The sequence below is a fragment of the Epinephelus lanceolatus genome, chromosome 20 (assembly GCF_041903045.1).
Source record: "Epinephelus lanceolatus isolate andai-2023 chromosome 20, ASM4190304v1, whole genome shotgun sequence".
In the NCBI taxonomy this organism is placed as follows: Eukaryota; Metazoa; Chordata; class Actinopteri; order Perciformes; family Serranidae; genus Epinephelus; species Epinephelus lanceolatus.
Window position 1 is genome coordinate 23,088,248 of NC_135753.1, and position 26,352 is coordinate 23,114,599.

At 41.4% G+C, this 26,352-nt stretch overlaps 1 protein-coding gene across 4 annotated transcripts in view; it reads right to left on the bottom strand.

The window, feature by feature from the left end:
• The window catches only part of myripb (myosin VIIA and Rab interacting protein b), a 188,586-nt gene that overhangs the window by 138,969 nt on the left and 23,265 nt on the right, over positions 1-26,352 (bottom strand). For all 4 annotated transcript variants that reach the window (XM_033638873.2, XM_033638872.2, XM_033638871.2 and 1 more), the window contains exon 2: positions 20,504-20,729. In XM_033638873.2, coding sequence (XP_033494764.2) covers positions 20,504-20,613 — 110 coding nt within the window. In that variant the 5' untranslated portion in view covers positions 20,614-20,729. The remainder of the gene's footprint in view (positions 1-20,503; positions 20,730-26,352) is intronic.

Below are 26,352 nucleotides of genomic sequence, written 5' to 3' on the forward strand. Positions count from 1 at the left end.
GTTCACTGTATTCCAATGGCCTCCACAGTCACCAGATCTCAATCCAATAGAGCACCTTTGGAATGTGGTGGAACGGGAGATTCTCATCATGGATGTGCAGCCGACAAATCTGCAGCAACTGTGTGATGTCATCATGTCAATATGGACCAAAATCTCTGAGGAATGTTTCCAGCACCTTGTTGAATCTATGACACCAAGAATTAAGGCAGTTCTGAAGGCAAAAGGGGTCCAACCCCGTACTTCAAGGTGTACCTAATAAAGTGGCCGGTGAGTGTATATACACACTCTATTTTATAGGAATAGTGAGAGAGGAAGGGAAGATGCAGAGTCAAGTAGAAAAAGGCGACTCAGTCAGTGTCAAACCTACAAACAGATGCAGGGAGATGAGACAGAAATCTAATACAGTGTCAAAGTGTCGTCCACTGTGTTGTGTTGACAGACAGAATACAGGAAGAGTCCTGAGGGAGATATTGATCCGGATCTGCCCATTTCCTCAAAGATAAACAGTAAGATCCAACCCACCAAACACACACACTACAGAAAATGATAATCAATAGCCGTCCAAAATAAACCAGAGCTCTCCCCTGCCCCACCCTCAACCCTTGCCGACCAGCTAACCTTACCATCAGCCCCACAGTCGGCCCTACAAGTGACTCTCTCTGCTTTGTGTGGAGGTTTATCCGATTAGATCCATCTCATAAATTAGAGCTCTTGAGGTTTGGGGTCAAAGATGCTGGAGCACAGGGAGATCCCCACCTAATTGGTAGATGGCGCACAGGACTGTAGGGGAAACTCAGCACTAATTTAATTCAGTCTGTGTTTGTGTTTCAGCATGTGTGCAGAGTTGGTGACGTACTCGCCAACACTGCTGCGTCACTGGCATGATGTAAACAGGTTACCTCTGTTCCCAACAAGCCTCAGCTGATGTGTTGCTTTCTCTGAGAGCCTTCATAAGGAATTTCTAGCTAATTGGACCACCAACTGCGGCATGCTAAGCCCTGTCGGTAAAGACAATGCTTATTAATCCTTTAAAAGCTGCAGCACACTTAAATATTTCAAACATAAAGCTAATTTGGTTGAAAAGGTCAAACTGTTTATTCTTTTGATAACCTGTTAACATTTACAATGTGGCAGCTAGGGATTAAGTTCCCCACCAGACATGTTTTAAAGTACGCAGAAATACTAATAATAATATTTTGTTTAACGTGGAAGCAGAGCTACTCTTCCTCCCCAATTAAGAAATTCTGGATCTGACCTCCACCGTTAAGACTCTTAAAAACAAGCATTGAAATTTTAAACTAGATCCTGAAAAGGACTGGAAGCCAGTGTAAGGAGGCCAGTACAGGTGTGATGTGATCATGCCGTTGCTTTCCTGTTAACAGGTGGGCTGCTGCATTTTGAACCGCCTGCAAATGGCGCAGTGATGACTGGTCGAGTCCAACATACGAAGAATTACAATAATCTAGACACGAAGAGATGAAGGCATGGATTACTCTCTCAAAGTCATGCGGAGGGAGGTAGGCCTTCACCTTACTCAGGAGTCTCAATTGAAAGAAGCTTCTCTTAAAAACTGAACAAATCTGTTTATCCAGTTTAAAGGCAGAATCAAATATCACATCAAGGTTCTTCACAGTGGAGTGACAATAGGATGCTGGTGAACCAATGGCACTATCGTAGCTATCTAAAAAAGATTTGGATTGCCCAGATAGAATGATTTCAGTTCTATTTTTGTTCAGGTTAAGAAAGTTCAGCTCCATCCATGATTGAACATCTTTAAGACAGTTCAGCAGAGTCTGAATAGAGGCCTCACTGTTTGTTTATATGGGCAGATAGATCTGTAGATCATCCGCAAAACAATGAAAGGAGATGTTGTACTGTTTAAAAATTGACCCCAAGGGGAATATATACAATGATAATAAAATAGGGCCCAAGATGGAGCCTTGCGGTACCCCACAACTAAGTGGGGACGCAGCTAAAGAATACTGGCCGACATGGACAGAGAAACTTATATTCGATAGGTAAGACTGGAAACACTTAAGAGCTGTACCTGTAATCAGCTTTAGAATCAGCCATATATCTTTGAGCCTCAGTCAGACCCAGATTTAAATAAGACATTTGTTGTGCATAAACATACAACAACATACATGTGCAAACATACAACAATATCTGCTATGATGTTACAGAGTGCTCACATTGTCACATTATTATTATATAATAAGAGAGTTCTAATCTAAGTTTGCAGAAAGATATGTTCTGTCTGCCTGAAATTTTACACCATGTGTACTAACCACACTCTGGAGGTTTAAGGTTTCTTTGCCAGCGCTGTGTCAAAGTTTGCTCCCCCATCAATATGTGTTTCACGTATTAGACGAAGATTGCCTTGAATATTTAACTTTGCAAAGACAAGTCAATACAGTCAAGGTCAGACAGAGTGGGAATGTTTAAATAAATACGTTTACTATTCAACCCTGCAGGGCTGCAACTGAAAGTTATTTTATCATCAAATAATTTACAAGTTTTTTTTTTTCTGAGTATTTGAAATGCCTACAAAATTCTACCCAAGGTGACATATCATAAAGATATTAATTTATAATGATACATGACAAAGAAAAGCAGCAAATTCTTACAGCTGAGAAGCTGGAGGCAGTGAATGTTTGGCATTTTTACTTGTAAAATGACTATTATTTTTTTCTTTTGCTCCAGTAATTGTTTCTGCTCAAAATTCCTGATTGTACAGGAGTCATACCAAGAATTTTAGATTAATTCATTCATTTTCTGTGATAGCATATCCTGCTGGGGGTCACAGGGGGGCTGGAGCCTATCCCAGTTGACATTGGGCAAGAGGCAGGGTACACCTTGGACAGGTCACCAGACTATCGCAGGGCTGACACATAGAGACAGACAACCATTCACACTCACATTCACACCTATGGGAAATTTAGATTCACCAATTAACCTGCATGTGTTTGAAGCTGGAGTACCTGGAGAAAACCCACGCTGACACAAGGAGAACATGCAAAAAATGGTTCGAACCAGGAACCCTTTTGCTGTGAGGTGACAATGCTAACCACTGCACCACTGTGCCACCAAATTTTAGATTTTAATTCTACTTATAAAAACTTTGATTAAGTATTCTTTGCTCAATTTCTGCAGACAGATGAAATAAAAAGGTGAGAGACAAATATGAAACTTTTTCTCACGACCTGTTTGCTCATCGGAAATCTAAAAACACATTATGCAGCTATATGTAAAGTCATCTATTTCTCCCTGTTCGGCATTACCATTCCGTGTCAGACAGCATATTGAAATGCTCGGAAGGGATGATGGCAGAAAACACACCTTGGAGGAAGAACAAGACAACAGAGACAGAACATTACCTGAATACAGAGAGGGTTTACCACCGAGATGCAGCTGTTACACAAAAGGAAAAAAAGGGGATTCATTTTCTGCAATGAGCCAGATTGCACCTCGTACAGAGTGTACTGTCTGTCTCCATCTCCTCACCTCTCAAACACGCCATAATCCCACAGAGGATCCTTCACTTTCTCTCATTTTGAACTCCCACAAAGACAGACGGACCCTCTGTGAAGCTGTGGGTAACCGACTGTGTCCGAGCACTTGAACCTTGCCTCGCTGCCTAACACCCCTGCAAACAGCACGAGCCCTCATAATTAACATGGCTGGCTGAGGCTCAATCACTCCAATGTCATGCAGGAGATAAGGCCCGTGGGATGAATGACTCGGCTTTTTGGGAGGTAAATGAGTCTTTTGTCTCTCGGCTTGGGTGTAATGAAGAGCTGGACACGGGTGAGAAAAGTGTAGCGGTTAGTCAGAGAAGGAAAGTCTCCATGCTGTCAGGCCGAGCATCACTCAATCCCTCTGGACAGAGAGCAGTGCTTCCAACACTATCTCAACACATGGCTACTGCTAATGAGGATCTACAGAGCGAGCGTGAGAGAAGCAGATGGGGGAATTTAGAAAGATAGGACCACTGAATGGAAAACAGAGAGGAAGAAATAGGATGGATGAGAAAATCACAAAGGGAGAGGTCGAAAACTAGATACTGTAGATTCAGGAGACAGGAAGCAAGATAACACCAGCCTCCTGCAACCAACTATTTTCCTCTGAATCAAAACAGCCCTTGACATTTGGCCAGCAGCAGAAGTAATCACTGCAGACCTGTGATCGCTCCGAGTCTGTCTTAGTCTTTCTGCAGATAACTGCTATCTAAGTGGAAATGTATACACGTTTATCTAGGGGGGAAGACGAGCGTGAGCAGTGATCCGTTCACCTCCATTTGACCGTCACTTAGCAAAGGCTAAAATGCATCGCACACACACAGATGTGCACATTCATGCGGCCAAGGTTATTGAGGAGAAACCTATCTACTCAGTCAGCTGGAAACACTAAAGTGGTGTATGAACTATGAAAGCAACTGTGCCACAAGTAGCCGGGGTGGATTATTTTTCACTATCTCATCAGCCGATCCAGTGGGCTCAGCAGCTCCAGAGGACGGCGGCACTGCACAGCTGCTGATGTGTCACACTCAGGGGAAATCAGAATCTTCCTCCATCAGACGCTGTAAACCACCGTCTGTTTAGGACACTTTGCTCAGGAGAGTCCTCTGATGCACAGGCACACGTATAAACTGATTTCCTCAGAGATGCACACTTTCCTTTTCAGGAATTTCATGCATCAAACTCACTTTTTTTTTTTAAAGATATTTTTGGGGCATTTTTAGCCTTTATTTGATAGGACAGACAAGCATGAAAGGGGGAGAGAGAGAGAGAGAGAGAGAGGGAGTGACATGCAGCAAAGGGCCACAGGCTGGAGTCGAACCCAGGTCGCTGCAGCAACAGCCTTCTACATGGGGCGCCTGCTCTACCACTAAGCCACTGACGCCCCGCCAAACTCACTTTTATGCTAAAACAGTGTCAGATCTTTCATATAAACACTGAGAGCAGCAGGCCAGGGGCAGCTGTACGGACTCTTGATCAAATAAAAGCTGCACAAACAAGAGTCCAATCCAAATGAGTTCGATTTGATGTGACACGTACATATATCATTGAGCCTAATTTATGCAAAAACAAATCTTGAATTTTATTATGTTCGCTATAAAGTGGAAATTCAATTTGCAACGGCATCCACAAAGAATGCTTCACTGCTTCGATAAATATTTAATCAGGCATATTAGACCAACACTCTCGAGGCCTGGAGTATTTTTTTTATAAGTATTACCACAGTAAGTATTTAAATAAGAACGTATATATCATACATAAAAGGTATTTTAAAGAAAAATGTATTTGGCCAGTCAAATTTTTAGAGAAAATATGTTCGATTCTTTCTGTAAGAACTGCATTATGTTAATACAAAAAGCTGCTACACCTCTGATAAATGGACCTCAGTGTGTGTGTGTGTGTGTGTGTGTGTGTGGGTGTGTGACCAAGAGAGACCGAACACAGTATGCGTAAGCATGCCCATGTATAATTGCAGTGGTCAGGGGGGCTGTATTTCTGTCTGCTAATTAAGTTTAATTATATTGAATATCATCTACTAAGGGCCATATTAAAGACTAATTAGAAATCACAGAGTCTGTGGCAGCAGCAGCACCTCAACAGCCCTGAACACATGAAAGCAAATTAAAGCACAACCGAGCTGATCAGAAACTCACTCTGTTCCCGTATGCTTTCAAACCCTTCTTGTAAAACAACAAAGGGAGCGGAGAGGGAGCTGCTTGTTTTGTCATCTGACAAGTCATTTTTTAGTAATTTATTAACCACACGATAACAACCTGAAGCTCAGTAGAGTGCAGATCTCCACCAGGTGTGTGTGTGAAGCCATGTGGGTGGGGAACTGGGAGCAGGGGGCAGGGCAGGCTGTGTGTCCAGTGTGTGTGCACTAGTGGAATGAAGGGGGAAACAATAGACCTGTTTCACAGCAGACATTTTGACATGTCATTGTAAAAAAAAAAGCACAGGTGTATTCAAGAGCATTGATGATGGCTGCATTCCACTTAGGGGAGGCCTTGCTTGGTATTGTCCATGCTGGCTTACTGGAACAGCTTACTGGGGCACTTAATAGAAGTAAGCCATCGCTAATGTTATCATTTTCACCTGTGCTTTTCCTACAGTCAAAATGTCTGCTGTGGAAAAGGTTCATATGCAGGTGACATCATCAAGGTGTAACCACAGCTGACAGGCTACACTGAGAAGACCTCGTATACAATGTCCAATAGAACCCCTACAATACCTCCCTCTCCCCTCCAGAATAAACAAGAGTTAAACCCCACTCAATTGTCCCTCCGAGTCCCGGCTCCCTTCCAGTCAAGATGGCGGCGAAGACAACAAAAATGGGTATTTATTCATTTTGTATTGTGACTACTTGGAATAATCTGCAGATGCTCTGGTCCAAAATGAGTCCAGACTTTACAATGTTGCCCTCAACAGATTCCGTAAGGCTTGTTTTTTTGCTGAGTGTCGGAAATGCCTTTTGCTGGACCTTTATTCTCTGCCATTTCTCCTCTAATCATCACGCTGTAACCTGTGACAGGCTGTTATGATACTACAACTATCGCACATGAGCCCCGAGCATCACTTAGGTTTACATTACCAAAGGTTTATGACAAAATCACTTGACGACACCGACTCCCGTGTGCACACACTGAGAGAGGAGAGGGAGAGGAGAGGGAGAGACTCTGTGCTGCTGCCAGAGGAGCCACTGAATGAGTTCCCTCTGAGCGGTAACTTGCTAAAAGAGTCTGTGAAAGGGGCGTCGGTGGCTTAGTGGTAGAGCAGGCGCCCCATGTACAAGGCTGTTGCCGCAGCGGCCCGGGTTCAACTCCAACCTGTGGCCCTTTGCTGCATGTCCTTCCCTCTCTCTCTCCCCCCTTCACGCTTAAGCTGTCCTATCAATTAAAGGCTAAAACGCCCAAAAAATATCTTTTAAAAAAAAGAGTCTGAGATGTCCGGGGCTGTTCATAAAACATTCAGGATGCCACAGTTTATTCCACACTACTACTACTACTTTTGGAACCACCACGGAGTCTGTAATAATTTCGCTTTCAGCCATGCTTGTTGTTGCTGTGGGTAACAGTATGACGTCAATATGTCAACAAGTCGAGATATCACATGTATCACAATAAGAATTTTTCATATGGTATTAAAAATTATACTGGTATTATCGTGAACGAGATGATATGGCACACCCCTAATGTGCAGGACAAATATTAGGCTGATAGGTCCAGTACTATGTGAGGTTAGCAGAGGATAGACAGATACACACACGCCCACACAACCAAATGCATAATAAATATTTACTATTTCCTATTCCCGTCCACCTGAACACTCGGCCCTGTCTCATAGGAAAGGATGACATGATTAAAGCATAAATTCAGGCCAAAACAAACATACATGAGCTCTGATGTAACAAAAAAACACTATAGTGATGTACTGACATAGTCACCTGTATGGGAAAACATTTTTAATCCTCTTTTTTTGAAACAAAATTCTAAAAACAAAACAAATACATTGAGGGAAAAAAGGTAAATTAAACCTGCCAGTTGTAACCAGTGCCTGACCATCACTGTGAGCATGAATGAGCACTGTATCAATCATGATGTTACCCTGGCAGACGGTGAAATGTGATGAATCACCAAATTATATTGCTAATACACCTGCCAATGTGGCTACAGATAAAAAGGTCAAAAGGATTTGTCCTTCCTGCTTGCCGTGCACAAACACGCATACACACTCGATGAGATCAGTGCGTACACACAACACAGCACTTCCACATCAAAAACAATCCACATCAACATGACTCAGACAAATAACCCACACCAATAACGAAACACAGCTAATCCCCACCAATACTGAACCGCAGCCAAGAACCCACCTACCACAACAACAGGCCGACTGAAATTAACTCTATCCAGACCTGCTCCTCTGGCTGCTGCATAAAAATACATTAATGCTGAAGATGGAGGGAGGTGAGGCGATTAGCCACGTAAAGCTGTTTCATTGTTAAAGAGTCTTCTGTGTGTGTGTGTGTGCAGTGAGACATTACAGCTTTGGGCCGTTTCATGTGAAAGAACGTCACATGTTAACATAGGTCCCAACACTGGATTATGGCACAGAATAAACACCTTAGAGCAGCAAGGAATAACACACGTCTGTTTAACACAATGGAGCCATTCAACCACCTGCAAAGCTGCGCTGGACTAGTTACACAATTTCAGGATTTCTGAAGTTCAGGTCAGTTCAGGAGTCTGGGAAACCTGAAACCACATCATGGAATCAATACTCAAGCTAGTACATATCGACTATTTAATCTTCAACAGTACTGCTTACTGTATTTGGAGACAGGACGTTTAATAAATCTGAGCCGACGCTGTAAAAGGACATGACCTCCGGCCTAAAAATGAATGTCAGACAGTGGATCTGTCCCCATTTAGCACAGCTTTAACAGAGGAGATGGCACTACAGCCTAAAGGGACTGTCCTGCAACGAAGGGCGATATCCTCTGACTGCTTGTGCTCTGAAATCCAATTACACCAATTTATCGATCGTCATGTATACAGAGCTATTTGGGCCAAACATAAGCTGACTGGCTTTTATCTTGGCTCTGAAGGAATACATTTTTGTAAGTCGTCCTCTTTCGCTTTGGACAGCGGAGTATGTCTGTGTCATCTCCAGAGAGAGCCAAGAGGATAAATACAGGAGGAAATGGAGGTCAGTTTCTGTCCGGGCTGAGTGACGTCGTCTACCACCTTCTTTCAAAAAGATCCTAACCTTCCTGTGTGACTCTTGCTCCCTGTACCTGTCTGCCTGTCACATTCAGCTAAAAGAAAACACCAGCCGACATACAGAGAGAAACAGAAAGAAGCTAAAGCGTTTGGATGCATGAGGCGTATTAGATAGAGGTGTACCAAATCAAATAATATGTACGACAAGCCAATCTCACAATAAAACAACTACAGATGGTTTGATTACAGCCACAAATCGAACATTAATAAAACAGAAAGATGTCTCAGCCTCACTTGTCTAACCACAACATCACAATTTAATTACAAAAACTGTCACTATTTTGCTGATTAATTAAAACTACTGATGCAAAATACCTCCCTCTGATAAATGGCTGCATTCTTGAGCCAGAAATTACTCTGCACAAAAAGAGATGGAGAGAGAATGACTGTGGAGTGAATCAGCCCATAACCTAACAAATAATTTATCCAGCACTGTACAGGAAGGATAGACTTGTCACAGCTGCAATTGAAATGAGTTTTGCAGTAAGCATTACAGGTACAGTAATTGGCCCATCCATACAAGGACTTGCCAGACACATGCGTAAAGTGGATCCTTCCAAACGCTGAGAGCAAATTACCCGTAAGAGCCACCAATAGCTAGAGCTTTGGCCATCTTCTCACCACTCACACAGAGGCAGTGGTGGATGGCTTTTTCCATCTATAATCATTTCCCAGTCTGACTCCCTTGGGAGTGCCTGCGCTGTTTGTTAAGTAGGCCCACGTCTGCGCTCCCCTGAGTCTCTGGCTGCTTCATAATGAGCCTCTCCAACTGTATGGCCACCGAGACGGCGGAGGGCAGAGGTTGAGCTGTTCACCCTCTCTAATTGGCAGAATCAGACTTTCACTCTTTAGCAGCAGAGCAATCAAGGTGCTTATACGGAGCTACTAAAGATGTATTATCCCAGAGCTGGTTTGAAAAAGTGACACCGCAGCTCACAGTTAAAGACATTGACAGAAAACATCAAAAGAAGACAAAGAAAGATAAAACAAGACAGCCAACGCTTCAGTCTGTAGAAGTTAATGAACTGAAAAAAGTTAACTCTCCAAGGTTTTGAGGCAAACGCAGCAGAGGTACAGTCTCCCTTCATCAAACTGAGCTCCTGTGACATCCATTAGATTGGGTAGCAGAAGTCAGAACTCAAGTGCAAGTCAATAGCCCCCTTTACACTGTCTGGTCAAGGCAGGAATATCACACTGTTACTTCACCTCACCATGCTGTATATAGGGTTCAATCGCAAAATGAGGGGAAAGAGTTGTCTCGCCTTTAATCTGCCACAGGAGGTAGTCACAGCGATGAAAAGGTGTCTGTATTAACAGGACAGTCTGCAGAATTGGACCATGGTGGCCCGGGTGTGACGTTTTGACAACGTGTTCTGTCTGTGACCCACCGCAGGAGATTTAAAAAGTAGCAGTTAGCAGTTAGCAGTTAGCAGTTAGCGGCTAACTCACTGAAGAAGAACAGTGGCTGTAAACATCTGCAAATTGGGAAAACTATGAGATTTAGGAGCTCCTTACCCTCTGAGCAGACGACCAGATCAGCCACCATATGACTGAGACAGTAAATGATTGTTATTGGCATGGCAATACCATTGTTGTTGCTCAGAAAGCACTGCCAACACATATGTTATATGTCACACTAGAAGCCGACGCTGTACGCCAATCACACCTCTTTTGATTCTGATGCTGCAATGGTTCTGTGTAAAAATGCAAAGGAGGCATAAAAGGGACTTCTTAGCAACCCTATAGCACGATCTCTGTGTAAAAATAGCTAATGAGACAACGATTCAGAAATGTACTCACAAAAATGCATTTTGTCTATGTTTGGAGCCTTGGACATAAAAATGATACAAGGACACAGGCATCACCAGCTACTTCAACACATACACTCTCATTTTGTGGGAAACACTGGGTCAAAAATATCATGATATTTGATTTTCTCCATATTACCCAGCCCTAATCCAGGCAACAATTTACATACATCAGATTACTTTTGACAGAGGTGTACAGCGGTGTGTCATCAGCATAGAAATGATACACTAGATTAAACCTTGAGGTAGCATTTAGATAGAAAACTAGAGAATACTCCAGCCATGATACAACGATCCACAACTAACAAACCTGTGCACAGGGGTGTACGGTGGGGATGGCCCCTTCCCTCCTACCCCTCTACTTCTGGCCCCCTTGCTCGGCCCACACCCATCTTCCAACTCTGCCTTTATTGTGATCTTAACTACACACCTGTAAAGTTTCATCACCATACCTTGCATGGTTGTGATACTATTATTGTGACAAAATCTGTCCACAGACAGACAGATAAATGACTGGCAAACGTCTGTAGTAGTTCCCGCTATAAATGGTGTCTCGAGGACCACATTTATCCATTATGACCTACACACAGACTCACAAGGTGAACACAATACCAGCCCTGCTGTCATGGCTGGTAAGGAAATTTGACACCCTTTAAGCACTTCATACTTCAGTACAGCAACATTAGAACACTCATCACTAATGGCCATTGATGATAATCTACCTTATATCTGACAAATACACAGATAGACCAGTAAGGAGCAGAATCAGATGGTAAGCCCACTTTCTGTGTGCTGAATTGCATTGGAGTGTCTCTTTATTACCTGGAATTTAAACTTGGAAAATCAGATTTTGTTAGGCTGCTTGATAAAGACATGACACTAAAGCCTTTAAAGACCTCCTCAAGTGACAAAATTTGAGTTTTTAACCTCGTTAACATGTCCATATGGTGCTTTTTATATGCTTCAAGATATATCACGAGGGAAATAAGTAGTCAGCACCACGGCCGAGGAACCAATCCTGCCAACTTGCAGGGTGGTGTTTCCATAACGCTGGTGAAAGAAGGGGTATCAGAGGAGAAACCAGGTGTAGCTACACATCTGTATTTTGCAATTTAGGTTTCACTTTCACTTCGACTTGTCAGAGCTGGCGATCAGGAACATGGTTTATCTAACATTCGCAGCATATAGCAGTTTGAAAGCGTAGCTAAAGGCCCGTGTTATCTATTACTGTTTACAAGCAGAAGCAGGTACACTCGAGCTGCAGGCGAGCAGCTGAGAGGCGGGGCTGATTTGCATGATCATAAGTGAGTGCATGAGAATATTGGCAAAGGTTTAGAATTATATCTAAGCCATTTTAAGGCATGAAGGCATGTTTTTCATGGAACAAAATTTAAATATGTAATCTTGACAAACAGAGATGAGTCTTAAGGGCTTAATCAATGCCCGGAGAGGGAGTTTAAATCCATATGTTCTTGTTTATAGAGTCATGTTCTCATAGTAGGATATAGATCCTTCCCTGTACAGTTTAAAATACTCATTACATAATTATAAAAAGTCCCTCACATAGTGAAAAAAGCAAACAACTGCAGAGACATCATAAACTAGTCCACATTAAAACTTTAGGTGAACTACAAAACAGTGTTGATTGCCCCTAACTAGGCTAATAGCTGTGTGCATCACTTTATTTACATATTTATTACAGTCCCGTATTTATGAGACAGAAGGTAATATCAGCTAAGTGTTTCAACGTTTCTTATTATTCAGCATGGGAGAAAATTAAAATGGAGTATTTAAAGTGCCAGCTGAGGCTTATAAACTACCCCATGAATCCTTCAGCAGTGTAATTTACAACTCTGCAGGGCTGACTTCATTCAACAAAGAAAAACAAATGTCAGCCATGCATGGAAGCAAAAAACCCACAGGGAGAAGGCTATCTGCTGAAACACTCAGCCACCATCTGCTGTACACAAGCTTTCATATTCCTATTCATATACTGTAAAGGTTTTACATTGCATATGAAAGGCAAATGGGTTTTCACTCCCTGTCTGTAACCCAATCGGCTACAAAGCTGACTTCCTTTAATTAGATACAGTAGAAACAAGTGATTGATGCAAAGTACAATTCACAGGACAACAGTTCAATAACACAGAAGGCCACCGGAGCCTGAGACTGACCGAGGACATGTCCTTGTTCTTAAGATGAACACCAGTTTGTGTGTGTTCAAGTGAATCTCATGGACTTCATATTGTGAGTCCTGATCCTTTGAGATGTAATGCAATCAAATGTCAATATATATAAAATACCACAGATGGAGCAGGCATACTCTGCTTTTCAACTGGGAAATATTATGTTTTAGAAACACATGTATTAATTCTGGATTGTGGAATTCCACTGATAAATGATAAGCCTACAGAAAAGTTTTTTTCTTGTAACTGAAGAAACAGTAGAGGAAGTTAAGGCTGCAAGTCATGTTTATTTTCAATATCAATTGATTTAAAATTCTCTATTAATCACAAATAATCCTTCGGTCTATAGAATGTCACAAAATAGGGAAAATGTCCAAGGTGATGTCTTCAAATTGCTCGTTTTGTCTACTAAAACCAGCAAATATTCACATTTAATAAGCAGTAATTACTACATATTTGGCTTTTTTGCTTCAACTATTAATAAATGATCAAAATTGTTGTCATTCGGCTAAGAACTTATTTAATAAATGCAAGTTTTGAATGTTTGGGTATTTTCCTCTTGATACTTCTCCTCTCCTCCTTTAATCCAATTCACTATGCCAACTTTAGTTTCTAGTACTGTAGCAACCAAAGCGCCAGAAGAAATATTGGCATTGTACATTTCTGCAAACCACAAATACATTACAGATATGTAGCAGATACATTGAAACTTTACATTTAACAATGCTCTGGTTAACAAGGTTATGTTTATACACAAATTCCACTTGGTTATAGTTAGGAAAAGATCATGTTTGGCTTAAAATACCCAGTTTTGGGGATATAATCTCTGCTGGAGAGGCAACATCCTCTTTGTAAAAAACACATCCACCATCCCCTCCTCTTCTGCATGACAAAGTCAGCTCATATACATAAATATGATATGTATGACACATACAAATGTAACATATTCGGGGCTTGCAGAAATGAAAATGCCAACATTTTCTACTGGCAACTGGGCTGTTGCTCAATACTTTGCTGATAAAGATTTTTGACACACAAAACATATTATCAGTTTATCAAATATGGGGCAAATCAGATGCTGCCCAAACCCACTCCATCTCAGAGTGTCAATCCGATTGTCTTGAATGTCACCTTCACAACTGAATAAAGCACCCTACATCAAGGTGTAGGCTGTAAACACAGCGGCAAACTTTGGGACACACTTCCCTCTCTGCAGCAGAAAAAGGAGCTGTAGTTATATTTGGTGACCATGGAGAAAAGCAGACTTCACTGATTTAATAACCTACAATTCACTGTAATACTGACGTGATGATGTGCATTTTTAATTGCCAAAAAACCCACAAAAAAAAAACGTATAAATGTGTAAAATAATTATTGAGAGTTAGGCCTATTAAAATGCTACTTGAATTGTGTGGGCCAGAAATAATATTCAACCACATCATGATACAGAAATATTATAAGTATAGGGCTGTAGAGGGACTGAAAATGCATTTATTATTGCAGCCTATCGGGCTGTGAAAAGGGCAAAAAAATTGGCAGAAAAACACAAAAGAAAGTCTTCTTATGTCAGTAATACCCAATTTATTGAGATATAGTCCTTATTCACAAACATTTCTGCTTTTGAACACATGTAGCCTGTTTTATAGAGATGTATGAATATGTTTTTGTTCAGTCACAAAAAGGCTATACATGGGATTTATATCTTGTTATCTGCAGGGACAGATGAGCTTATATGACATATATATGAATATGACAGCAGCGATAGTTGACCGTTTCCACAGCAACAAGCAAAACAGTCTCAAGGGCTGTCTATCAGCCACTTGCAGTCTCTGCCCTCCCAGACTTTACATGATGACGGTAAATATGTCACACTACATACAACTGAAGACGGCAAGGGCTCAGTTTGCGGGTCCAGAGGGTGGAGATTTGGATTCAGCTTAAGTCAGCATCGGTGCACCCTAGACATCCCTTTCCCCAGCAACACTTTCCAGCTCCTCCTGGGGGACCCCAAGGGCAGATGAGATATGTAATCCCTCCAGCATGTCCTGGGTCTGCCCCAGGGCCTCCTACCAGTGGGACGTGCTCAGAACACCTCTAAAGGGAAGCGCCCAAGAGGCATCCTGATCAGATGCCCGAACCACCTCAACCTACCCCTTTCGATGCGAAGGAGCACTGGCTCTACTCCGAGCTCCCTCCAGATGTCCAAGCTAATGTACTTTAATACTAAAGGTAGAACTACATTTTCATCACTGTAAATGAAGAGAAATGTGGAAAATGCTATTCCTCAGGGAGTCGAGACATCGGTAGGTTCTCAGGAGGCACTGCCTGAAGGAAAATATCTAACAGCAAACACAATTAAAACAAACGTAAGACGCAAATGAAAATACACGTCAGCCGTGTGACGGTGTAACCCATGAGCAGTGTGAGCTGCTGAAACAAGATAATTTGTCAGTTTTCATCTACTTTGGCAACTCTGCTTTTAAAACATTTACCAGGTCATAATAATTCAACAAGGCAGCAAACACACGGTCGGATTGTTTTTATGGAGAACTGTTGCCTCATCAATGTCTGCCTGCTACATCAACATTAATCTGCTCATCTATTCGCAGTAAACAGCAGTAATAACAGCCTGAGAGGCATAAATTCTTTTTGATCATTCATGACAGCTTGGTGGGAAAACATTTTACAGCCCAGTAATTTGGGAATACACCATCTTTGCTTTGAAACTGATTCTGGGAAAATAAGTGGAGTTTCAAGCAGCGCAGACCAACAGCTGCTTTCTGGTTTGTGAAGCAACTCTGCTGTGCTCCTCAGAGTACAGCTAAGATGTTTAGTGCTCTGAGTAAAGCAGCCTAATCACTCGTGGCATCCGCTCAAGAACACAAAACCATCCAGCTGACATGCACAGGTTTTTAGACGAACTTCAGTTTCCTTCCATAAATCCAGAATTGGTTAATCAATTAGACTCTGCTCTGACCATTCAAGAATTAAACTCAGCTTTACAAAGCATGCAAAATAATAAAGCCCTGGGACCCGACGGGTTTCCGGTCGAATTTTTTAAAGCTTTTCAGGCCAAACTTACTCCATTACTTCACTCTGTTTATCTTGAATCTTTAACACTCGGCTCTCTTCCTTCTACATTGAAACAAGCCTCTATTAATGTTCTTTTAAAAAAGGACAAAGATGCTGATACTTGTACCTCCTATAGACCAATCTCTTTAATGAACGTTGATACAAAGATTCTTGCAAAGGCCTTGGCCCGACGACTTGAAAAGGACATTCCAACAATCATTTCTAAGGAACAGACTGGCTTTATAAAGGGGCGTCAGCTCTATTATAATGTTCGTACTTTGTTAAACATAATTTATTCGAAAGGAACAACAACCGTACCCGAAGTAGTGATATTGATACAGTGATAGTTGAATGGAGTTATTTATTTGCAGTCTTAGCTAAATTCGGATTTGGTGAAAGTTTTATATCATGGTTACGCCTTCTCTATACACTCCCCTGTGCCAGTATTACCACTAGTAACACTCAATCCGGCTATTTTTTTCTAAATAGGGGTTGTAGACAGGGCTGCCCCCTGTCTCCTCTCTTGTTTGCACTCGCAATAGAGCCCTTGTCTATGTATTTGAGGACCTCTCTCATTTTTAATGGCATCACCAGGACTCATACAGAGTTGAAACTATCGTTATACACCGATGACCTGTTACTATACGTCACAAATCCAGTAGGAGCCTGTCCCGCCATTGTTTCACTCTTTCGTAGATTCGGCCGGTTTTCAGGGTATAAAGTTAATGTTGCCAAGAGTGAATGTTATCCTGTCAATAAACTAGCGATGCAACTCTCCCAGTCAGACATTCCTTTCAAACTGAGTCCTTTGGGATTTAGGTATCTTGGGGTTAACATAGTCGGGTCTTTCAAATCTCTTTACTCTGAAAATTTCTCTCCCCTTTTAGCCGAGATTAAGGCAGACTTTCAAAAATGGGGTTCCCTTCCTCTCTCATTGATTGGGAGAATAAATACTGTCAAGATGAGTGTTCTGCCAAAATTTCTATTTCTTTTTCAATGTTTGCCTATATTTTTACCAAAAAGTTTTTTTAAAACAGTTGACTCGATTATTTGTCATTTTTTGTGGAACGGCAAAATACCTAGAGTTAGACAAAAAATACTTCAGAATTGTAAGTTCTATGGCGGCCTCTCTTTGCCAGATTTTCAATTCTACTACTGGGCCGCGAACATAGCTAAAATCATACTCTGGTCTAAGTCAATTGATGTACCTTGGTATCAGCTGGAAGCACAGTCATGTCCCCCAGTCTCTCTTTCTGCTTTATTGACCGGCCCGATGACCGTTAACCCCTCTGGCCTTACCTGCCACCCTGTGGTTACCGCCACACTCAAGATATGGTTTCAGTTTAGGAAACAGTTTAAATTTATTGCTCCCACAGCTTAAACCCCATTGTTAAAAAATCCTGTGTTTAAACCCACGTTTACTGATTCCACTTTCTTCTTATGGCACGATAAGGGACTGAAATGTTTTGAGGATTTCTATAAGGAAGGGATCTTTTGTTCTTTCGCAGATCTGGTTACTGAATTCAATCTTCCACCCTCTCATCTTTTTAGATATTTCCAGGTGAGGAACTGTGCAAAATCCTTATTTCCCAACTTCCCTCACCTTCCACCTACGCAACCATGGGGTGAACTCTTACAATTTAATCCTTCACAAAGGTCTTTAATCTCAAAGGTTTACAGTTCTCTCCAGTCATATGATGATCATTTAACCACCAACACAAAGGAGACTTGGGAGCGTGAGCTGGGATTAGTTTTTGATGAATGCTGGTGGGAATCCGCACTGAAAGTCATTCACAAAACCTCTATTTGTGCCCATTTGACCTTGATACAGTTTAAAGTTGTATTTAGATGCCATTATTCAAAAACAAGGTTGGCACAGATTTTCCCAAATATGGTAGATGTCTGTGACAGATGCGGAGGATCACCTTGTAATCTTATGCATATGTTTTTCTCTTGTCCAGCTCTGACGAACTTTTGGCAAATTTACTTTAACACCATGTCTAAGGTACTCTCAAGGACTATTCACACTTCACCACACAATGGCATTTTTGGTCTTCCAGAAGACTATACCCAATATTCTACTAAAGAATTGGAAGTAATAGCTTTTACCTCTGTAATTGCTAAACGCCACCTCCTTCTGAATTGGAAATCCACAACAGCTCCTTCCAGCACACAATGGATTAAAGAGACTATGTCATTTTTGAAAGTAGAGACTTCTTTGCGACAATATAATCCCCCACACACACTCCCTCCCCCTTTTTTTTTCTTTTTTTTCCCCCTCTCTTTTTTACTATTATTTATGTATTTTATCTGTTATGTTTATGCGGACAGTTTAATCATTTTATATAGACTATGTCTAAATACTTTTTTCATTGTATAGTATTTTCATTTTTTTTCAACCGTTATTTGTTCTTAAAAATATACAAATCTAAATCTAAGGGTGTATACAAACATGTTTAATGATCACACCAATGTACACTGATATATGTAAGTGCCTCTGTTACTCTTGTACTGTATACACATCAATAAAAATATGAAACAGAAGAACACAAAACCACCGAGGATCACCGTTCAAATCTGAAGAAAGACATCAAATCTCCACAACAGAATAGCTGATGCTGAGGCCTGGTAGGCACTCAAAGGAGCATATTTGTGTTTACAAAATTATAGGGTGCAACCGCAGTTAGAACACAGCAAGAAAACACATTTTTGGATTTTAGCTGTGACATTAGACACACTGGAGTTTTAAAACTAAAACTTCCCCCCTGTAGTCCTGCTGAAACAACACAAAGCAGACGCACTGAAGTGACTACATCTGATAGACAAACCCCCGTGGAGGCCTGTCACAACCGAACCGAATCCCCTCTGTTCACAGGCTGTCACAGGGAGGAGAGGAAGGGAGTGAAGGACAAGGAGAGGAGGAGAACGGGCCAGCACTTGTCGCATGTTAAGTAAGAAGCTGTGACACTGGAGCGGAGCCCTGAGGCCCAGCCTGAGTGACCCCCACAGACCTGCCAGCCCGCAAGCAGAAAATACAAGACAAGCATCTTCCTCCTTACAGCACCCAGCTGTGCTTTAATAACCCTACAGATGGAAATCCTGTGGAGAAATAACTGCTCCTGAAAACTTATCAGCTTTGTTCAGAAATCATGCTTTCATTCAGATCAATCAGACGTCACAACAACACACTTCAAGTACAATCTGATAAATAAAAGGAATATTGTGGATTATAAAAGACAACAACCAAAGCCTATAGTATAAAATAAACTCTTGAAGAACAGGGAGTGTTTCTGTGTTTGCTGAAGCTTTGACTTCAAATGTATGAAGATATCAATAGTAATAATTGCCGGGCTTATGAACATGAATGGCAAGTAAGATAAACACTTCTCTCGAGGATTGTTTGTCTCCAAATCAATCATTTCAAATGGATGAAATAAATCCTCTACAAAGCCGCCCTGGTTCAACAACAAATGGATTACATTTACCAACAAGTAGGCTATACTATGCAGACTTACTGTTTTCAGAGTTTGTCTTAAACCTACAGTTGACTGTTTGTCAAACCCAAACCTCCTGGTTACTGTTGCTATGAATATGTAGTTTAAACTTAGGGTGCTTTCAGACCTAGAGTTGTCTTGCTTTGGTCCGAATCAGCGACTAATTTTGTTACAAAGTTGTATAATTACCTAGAGCTGGTTCGTGTTCTCACGGCAGCATTTACAAGCGGACCAGATCAAATACCTTGCGTGAGACAGCTGCTCTTGATTGGTCAGAATTTCCATGTGGGAAAAATCCAGGAAGTAAACAAAATGTTGAAGAAGAGTACACTTGCAAGATAAATGTGACACTTTCTAATGTCACAATGGAGGCACAACTATGCAGGTTGATTTTAGCGCTGCTCATCGTGGACTATATTGCTGTCATTGTTCATTTTAGTCAAACCATACAATTTGAAAACGAGGCACGGCTCCAACTAGAAAACAATGTTTTGATGCATTGGATGTGCTGAATGTGCATATTAAGGCAGTACAGGAGGAGGTGCACATTAATAATCCTCCAGGACTGTAACATGCTCATATTTAACCCAAACAATGTGTCATGTGAACTGCACCAGAGTTCATTTGTAACTGGACCAAGACCACCTCTTCAAGAAGGTCTTGGTCTGGTTGCTTTGGTGTGCACCTGAGTGCGACTGCGGTGTTCACACCTGCCCAAACAAACTGCACTTAGGGGGCAAACAAACTTGAGTTCGATTGAACCGAACTAAACAGGGCAGGTGTGAGTAGTAAGCTAGTTAGCTGGATGCTAACATTAGAGCAGCTAAACACACAATTGAATCTATTCCTCACATCTTTTCACTTGTTTTTTTATTTTGCAAATACAAAACAGCTTCACTCTTATTATTTATACTACAGCAGCAGGGTGTATGAGGATGTAGAAGGAAGATTTGCACTCTAGACTTTCTCAATATGTAGTAAGTGTCTGTCAGCTGGGCCAGCTGTACACCACTATATCTGGTCATTTTTCTCACAGGCGAATGTCATCTCTCCTTATCAGCTCCTTTCAAGTCACCCTGTGTTTGTCGCCTTAAACGTGTTAAAAACACTAGAAAAAGTGCCGGCAGGGGAATCCCATCTCACCTCAGCCTCTCCTCCTCCTTCTTTCGCAGCTTCATGTCCCGCTGGACCACTTTCAAGACATGCTCCGCCTCGTCGTCCGTCAGGCCCGACAGGTCCAGCTTCCGGCCCATCGTTCCTGGCCTCGCCACACTAAGCTAAGCTGCTGGTCTGAGGGGAGGGGCGGGGGGGTGGGGGGGCGAGGAGAGGCACGGGCTCCGCTGCTCTGGAGGCCGAGGCTGAGACAACCCTGGAGTAAGACAGAGGGATGGAGAAAATTTAAAATGATTTTTTTTTGTGGAATCAATTCACTCCTTTGGAGCTGAGCATGAATATGCCTGACAGTTAATTTGTCAGGTGTTTCATCAACCTCTATTAGCCAAGGAATTACAATATCAATAGGTCTCTGGCACAGCTTTGAGCATAATGAACAGAAACATAAAAACCTCATTTTCACAGCCTATCAGCACAGACATCCAACACAAAGAAACAAAAATCTTACCATGCAAATACTGCTGCAACGTTTGCTTTTATGACTTGTGAACAAAATACGCTGTGGCGCTACAGTAGTTGTTTGCCTGCAGCACGAACTCTGATCTCTGAGCAGCTGCAAATTGGGTTAGACTGGAGTGTAGTGGCTGGAAACATTATTCTTTGTGCTGTTTTAGGTCATTACAAATGTGAGGCGTAACGTTATGTTAACCAAGAAAACAAATGCTGCCCTCCTCCAAACCAAAAATAGGTCAGGGCATCATCAAAATCAGCAAGCCATGAATGTCTGTACAAATTGTTCTGACAATCTCAAGATTAAATTTAGATATTTCACTGGATAATTAGAACATTTCACCTGTCTCTGTTTTATAAGCCGCTGCATGGCAACACAATTCAACAGCACCACAGTCTACAGCCTCCATAAATCAGCATCACTGTGCAGCTGAGAGTACAGTAGCTCTCCAGATCATAGACATTCAGATCACACCTCCTGTGCGATAAGATCATATTTTTGCATACAGCATGCAAAGCAGGCAGGTAGCTGTGAAGTCTGTCTGTCAACAAACATGGTAGTTAAAGGACGATAGATGTCATGTTTCTGTGCAGCATCATATAACTTACAGCTATTTACTTGCTTTGAAATGGCAATCTTGTCTGGTACATGGCACAGTGGGCATGTGCTCTAATGTAAACACACTTCTATGTACATATACACTACACTTGACTGTAATCGAGCTGCAAACCTCACATCAACTCATGTGTGTTCCTTTTAGATATTCAGCTACACAGCATATTCAGGCTTGTCATGAGAACTACTTGTGCTAGCCAACAGATTGTCCAAGAAATTAACACCTGTTAATACAGGAAGGTATATACAAATTATACTACTTTTATATGAGGAGCATAAATTTGCTCAGTTTGAGACTTAATCCAAAATTTGGCCAACGAAAACAAGAGAAAGTGATGTGCTGCAGTTGGCTCCTGGGGATGCATTGCCTGGGAGACGAACAGTTTGGTGGAGGATAAAATTGCTTATGGAGAGTAAAACTACAAACAACTGACTTTTGCCCCATTGCCTAGGGTTGGCAAGCTAACGACCATCAGAACTACCCCTCTTCCACTGCAAAAGTGTAGCTGCAAGCTACCGGTAAGCTATACTGCGTCGTCTTTGAAGTGTAGTCTTATTTTTCTTTGGACTTGCGCAAGTAGGCAGGGACATAGAGAAAAAAATAATAAAATCGCTGCACCCAAGTTTCATAATGTTCAGGAAAACCCTGCTGTTTATTCTGGCATCATGTTGGCCAAAATGTTAGCGAGTCTTTGCTAAACAAACATGCATGTAAGCACAACAGGCAATATCGTTGTCAGCAAAATGATTGAGGTCATGTCCATATATTGTCCATATATATGTTCAAAAACTTGATATTGTCGATATCACAGCTGTGGCTGCACTGGCTTGCACTAGCACTTTTGCTGATGATGTATTGTTTTATCCATACTTTATTCAGAGTCAAATGCAACAAAATTTCATTCTTAATGTCCACTGTTGACAGTGTGGATTTGAATGACAATAGCTTATCTATCTATCTATCTATCTATCTATCTATAAAATCATTTGTAGTATTTAACTTTTTGATTGTAGACCTTTGAACTAGGGATGCACCGATTTATCGGCTGAATATCGGTATCGGCCGATATCTGTCTTTTTGACTGCCATCGGCCTATCAGCAATAAAATGACATTCACTGATGGAAGTGGCTGATGTTTTTGTGTTGTCACACCACTTTTGCGCAGGCTTAAACACAGGGCTCAAAACTAGTGCCAACAAACCTAAACTAAAGAGCAAGTACAAGAAGAAAACATTGAATATTTGGCAAATAGCATCCTGGTAAAACATGTTTGGGATGAACACAGATCTTTGATGAAAGGACGCATTAAATTCATGATCAGTATGTTGCCCTATAGTTTCCCTGATAATGTTGTGAAGAATGAATCTGTGTTGAAATCGGCAGAAGGAGAGCTTGTTTAGGTTCACTCTAGGCAGCCGGTGGCCAATTAACAGCTCAAGGAGGTTGCACTGCATTACAAAAGGATGCATTCAAACTTTATTTGGTAAAAATCAGGCGAAGGTGAATTGTAAAGTTCTCATGAGGTTTTTAAATTCAATCTTGTAACATGTCGTTTTAGGTGGGAAACTTGAATAAATACAGCTGTTTGAAGGAGAAATTTGTTGATGTTTTCACAGCACTATGACAGATATTAGAGAGGGAATTATGATATGTTATATACAGTAAAAAGGCTTTTGAAGCATCTGAAGATGTTTTTCATGAGAAAGGTCACTGACTGACTTTGTGTGCATGCAAAGATAGTGTAATTGAGGGCTTCATGACTTTAAAATTATTCAGTTGTACATTTTTTGGTTTCCCTGGCACATAAGGGGGAATAAATAATCACAAAAACAAAAGAAACAACAACATAAAAACACTGGTATCGGCTATCGGCCAAATAGTAAATTTAAACATCGGTATCGTCCCAGAATTTCCCAATTGGTGCATCCCTACTTTAAACCGCACTGTAATATTCATATTTTAAAGTTAGAGACGAGTATTTATCACCGCGCTGACCTAAAAACAAGTCTGACATCTGTTATTTGTGGGGTAAAGACGGACGTCAGTAAAGAAGTGAAGAGAGCATGATGGAGAGGTGAGATCGAGGGCCAGCGCCATAAAACTAAAACAGAGGGATGGCAGGAGGAAGAGAGCAGCAGAGACAGATGAGGTGATGGACAGAAGGAGAAGGTCCATTAACTGCAGTGTCTAAACAAGATGGGAGAGCACTGGCAGTGGAGAGAGCAATGATGACTCAGAAGGCCAGACAATTATGTCCATTCTATTATTGGGCCGATAGCTTCATCGACAGAGAGTCTCTCCCCTCGCTCAGCATATCACTCATTCCTCCAGTTCAGCTCAGGGCCCGTGTCAGGAGGACAGGCTGCTGTTGAACCTTTACATTTCAAAAAACAATCGGTACATATTTATATCTGTGTCTCTGAGATTTAGCTCAGTTTCCTCCAAAGACACATTTAAATATCATCAATCACTGTTGGATTTTCTGCAGCATCTACGCAGTAAAATAAACTTCACTCCGTGTCTGTCATTTAAATTAAAAGCTTCGGGCAAATCAGAGGAACACTGTTTTCATTGTTCTCATCTATTTCATCCTTTAACATATCTCCATCAGATGCTTTTATGACTCATTTGTATCAGTGGGAATGTAAAATCCACAAGGGCAAATGCAAACACACACACACACTCAATCACACACATACACAAGTGCGAGAAGGAGCTTTTGTCACATTCTCAGCTACAGTGGGAAAAAAAAAAAGATGTAAAATCTCTCAGTCTCAGACATCTGCTATCACACAGTGTAAATACACAATGCCATTCACAAACGCTCCTCATTCAACTGTGATAAGAGACCTTGCCCTGGCCTCGGGAAAGGCTATCCAGTCTGAGAGAAGCACATATTATACACAAAATGTTAAAATATAAACTCAGGCTCATGTGGACGAACATGTGCCAGCATGGACAATAATTATCTGAGCCTTCTACTTGAAATTTCCCAGTATTAATTTGTGGGTTCCAGGAACAAAATGATACTAATACTTGGTTTTCGTTTGGTGTTTAACATAAACAAGTAGCGGTCTGGTGTGAAAACTGTCGCCCTAGCTTCTGTATGTGAGTGCATAAAAGTAGCAAAAGAAATGTGCTCAATCATGACCATCATTTCATGTTCAGGTGATTAGATGATTGAAACCACTCTCAAGTCTTACTGTGCATTCCAATACCCACACTACCATACTATATAGTGTGCCAGAAAAAGATGTAGTATGCCCTGATACGTAGTGGGGCGGCACGGTGGTGTGGTGGTTAGCACTGTCGCCTCACAGCAAGAGGGTTTCCGGTTCAATCCCAGGTGGGGGAGCCCTTCTGTGTGAAGTTTGCATGTTCTCCCCGTGTCAGCGTGGGTTTTCTACTGATACTCCGGCTTCCTCCCACAGTCCAAAGACTCTAAATTGTCCGTAGATGTGAATGTGAGTGTGAATGGTTGTCTGTCTCTATGTGTCAGCCCTGTGATAGTCTGGTGATCTGTCCAGGGTGTGCCAAGCCTCTCGCCCAATGTCAGCTGGGATAGGCTCCAGCCCCCCTGCGACCCCTAACAGAATAAGCAGTAACAAAAAAATGTCAGGGCACAATGTAATAAGGAAGTACTATGTCCTGATTGTGTGCAAACTGCATGCAACAGTATGTACTTTTTGAAGGACAGCTGCAGTACCTACTAAAACTAAAAAGAAAAAGCCTGATGCTACAACCAGCAGGTTAGTTTAGCTTAGCATAAAGACTGGAAACAGGGAAAAGTTACGTTATGCCTTGTATGTTTAATCTGTACAAAAACATGAAGTGTGAGGTTTTATGGCTGGTTAAGTGCCCGCCATGAGCAGTGACTAGCTAGCTCTTTCCCCCTATTTTTAGAATCTTGAAGATTTTCATTGAAATAAATTTTTTAAGTCACTATCTGTTGCTGAATTTAGTAAAACTGGCCCACTGATGAGAGTACAGCAACATCTATATATTTGCAATTTAATGAAGTGGTTGTCAAGGGGAACATTTGCAGAAAAAAAAGCTGTATTAAGTTACTGCTAATGTAAACCGAACATTTCCTCCTGCTGCAGCTTCACATTAGAAGCATTTAACTGGTGAAACATGAGTCAAAGGAAACGCAGTGTTGCACTTGCCACTATCATTCATCAAAAAATTCTTCTACAAAACAAGACTATGGTCAATTTCGTCATTTGTTGACAGCAGTGGGTTTGAAATATTGCAGGGTGTAATGGAAACAGCAGGAGCAGCAACAGTGAGCTGTTAGATGAAGAGATGCAGGCGACAGGCTGGACACCTCCAACTTAGTGAGGTTACCAACTCCTTTCACTGTGCTCTGCTGTCTGTACACTCATGCATGACTTCTTTATTAAAATGACAATAGTTTGTTTTGCTGCCTGCAGAACTCTGTGACCTGGAGTATTAAACCACATTCACAGTTACCATCAGTAAATCAACCAGGGCTGAAATCTTTGAGACTGCCACTTTAATGCTAAGCTAAGCAAACTGGCTGATGGCCATGTAGCCTTACAGTAAATTTACCACACAAACACGAGAGAAGTATCAATCTTCTCATCTAACTCTCAGCAGCAAAACAAATAAATGTATTTCCCACAATGTTGAAATATTTTTTTGAGGATTTGCAATAGTATTTGTCTCAAATGCCACTGAACAACATCATATATCACTAAGCCCCAGTGATGGCAGTATTGGTCAGTTTAT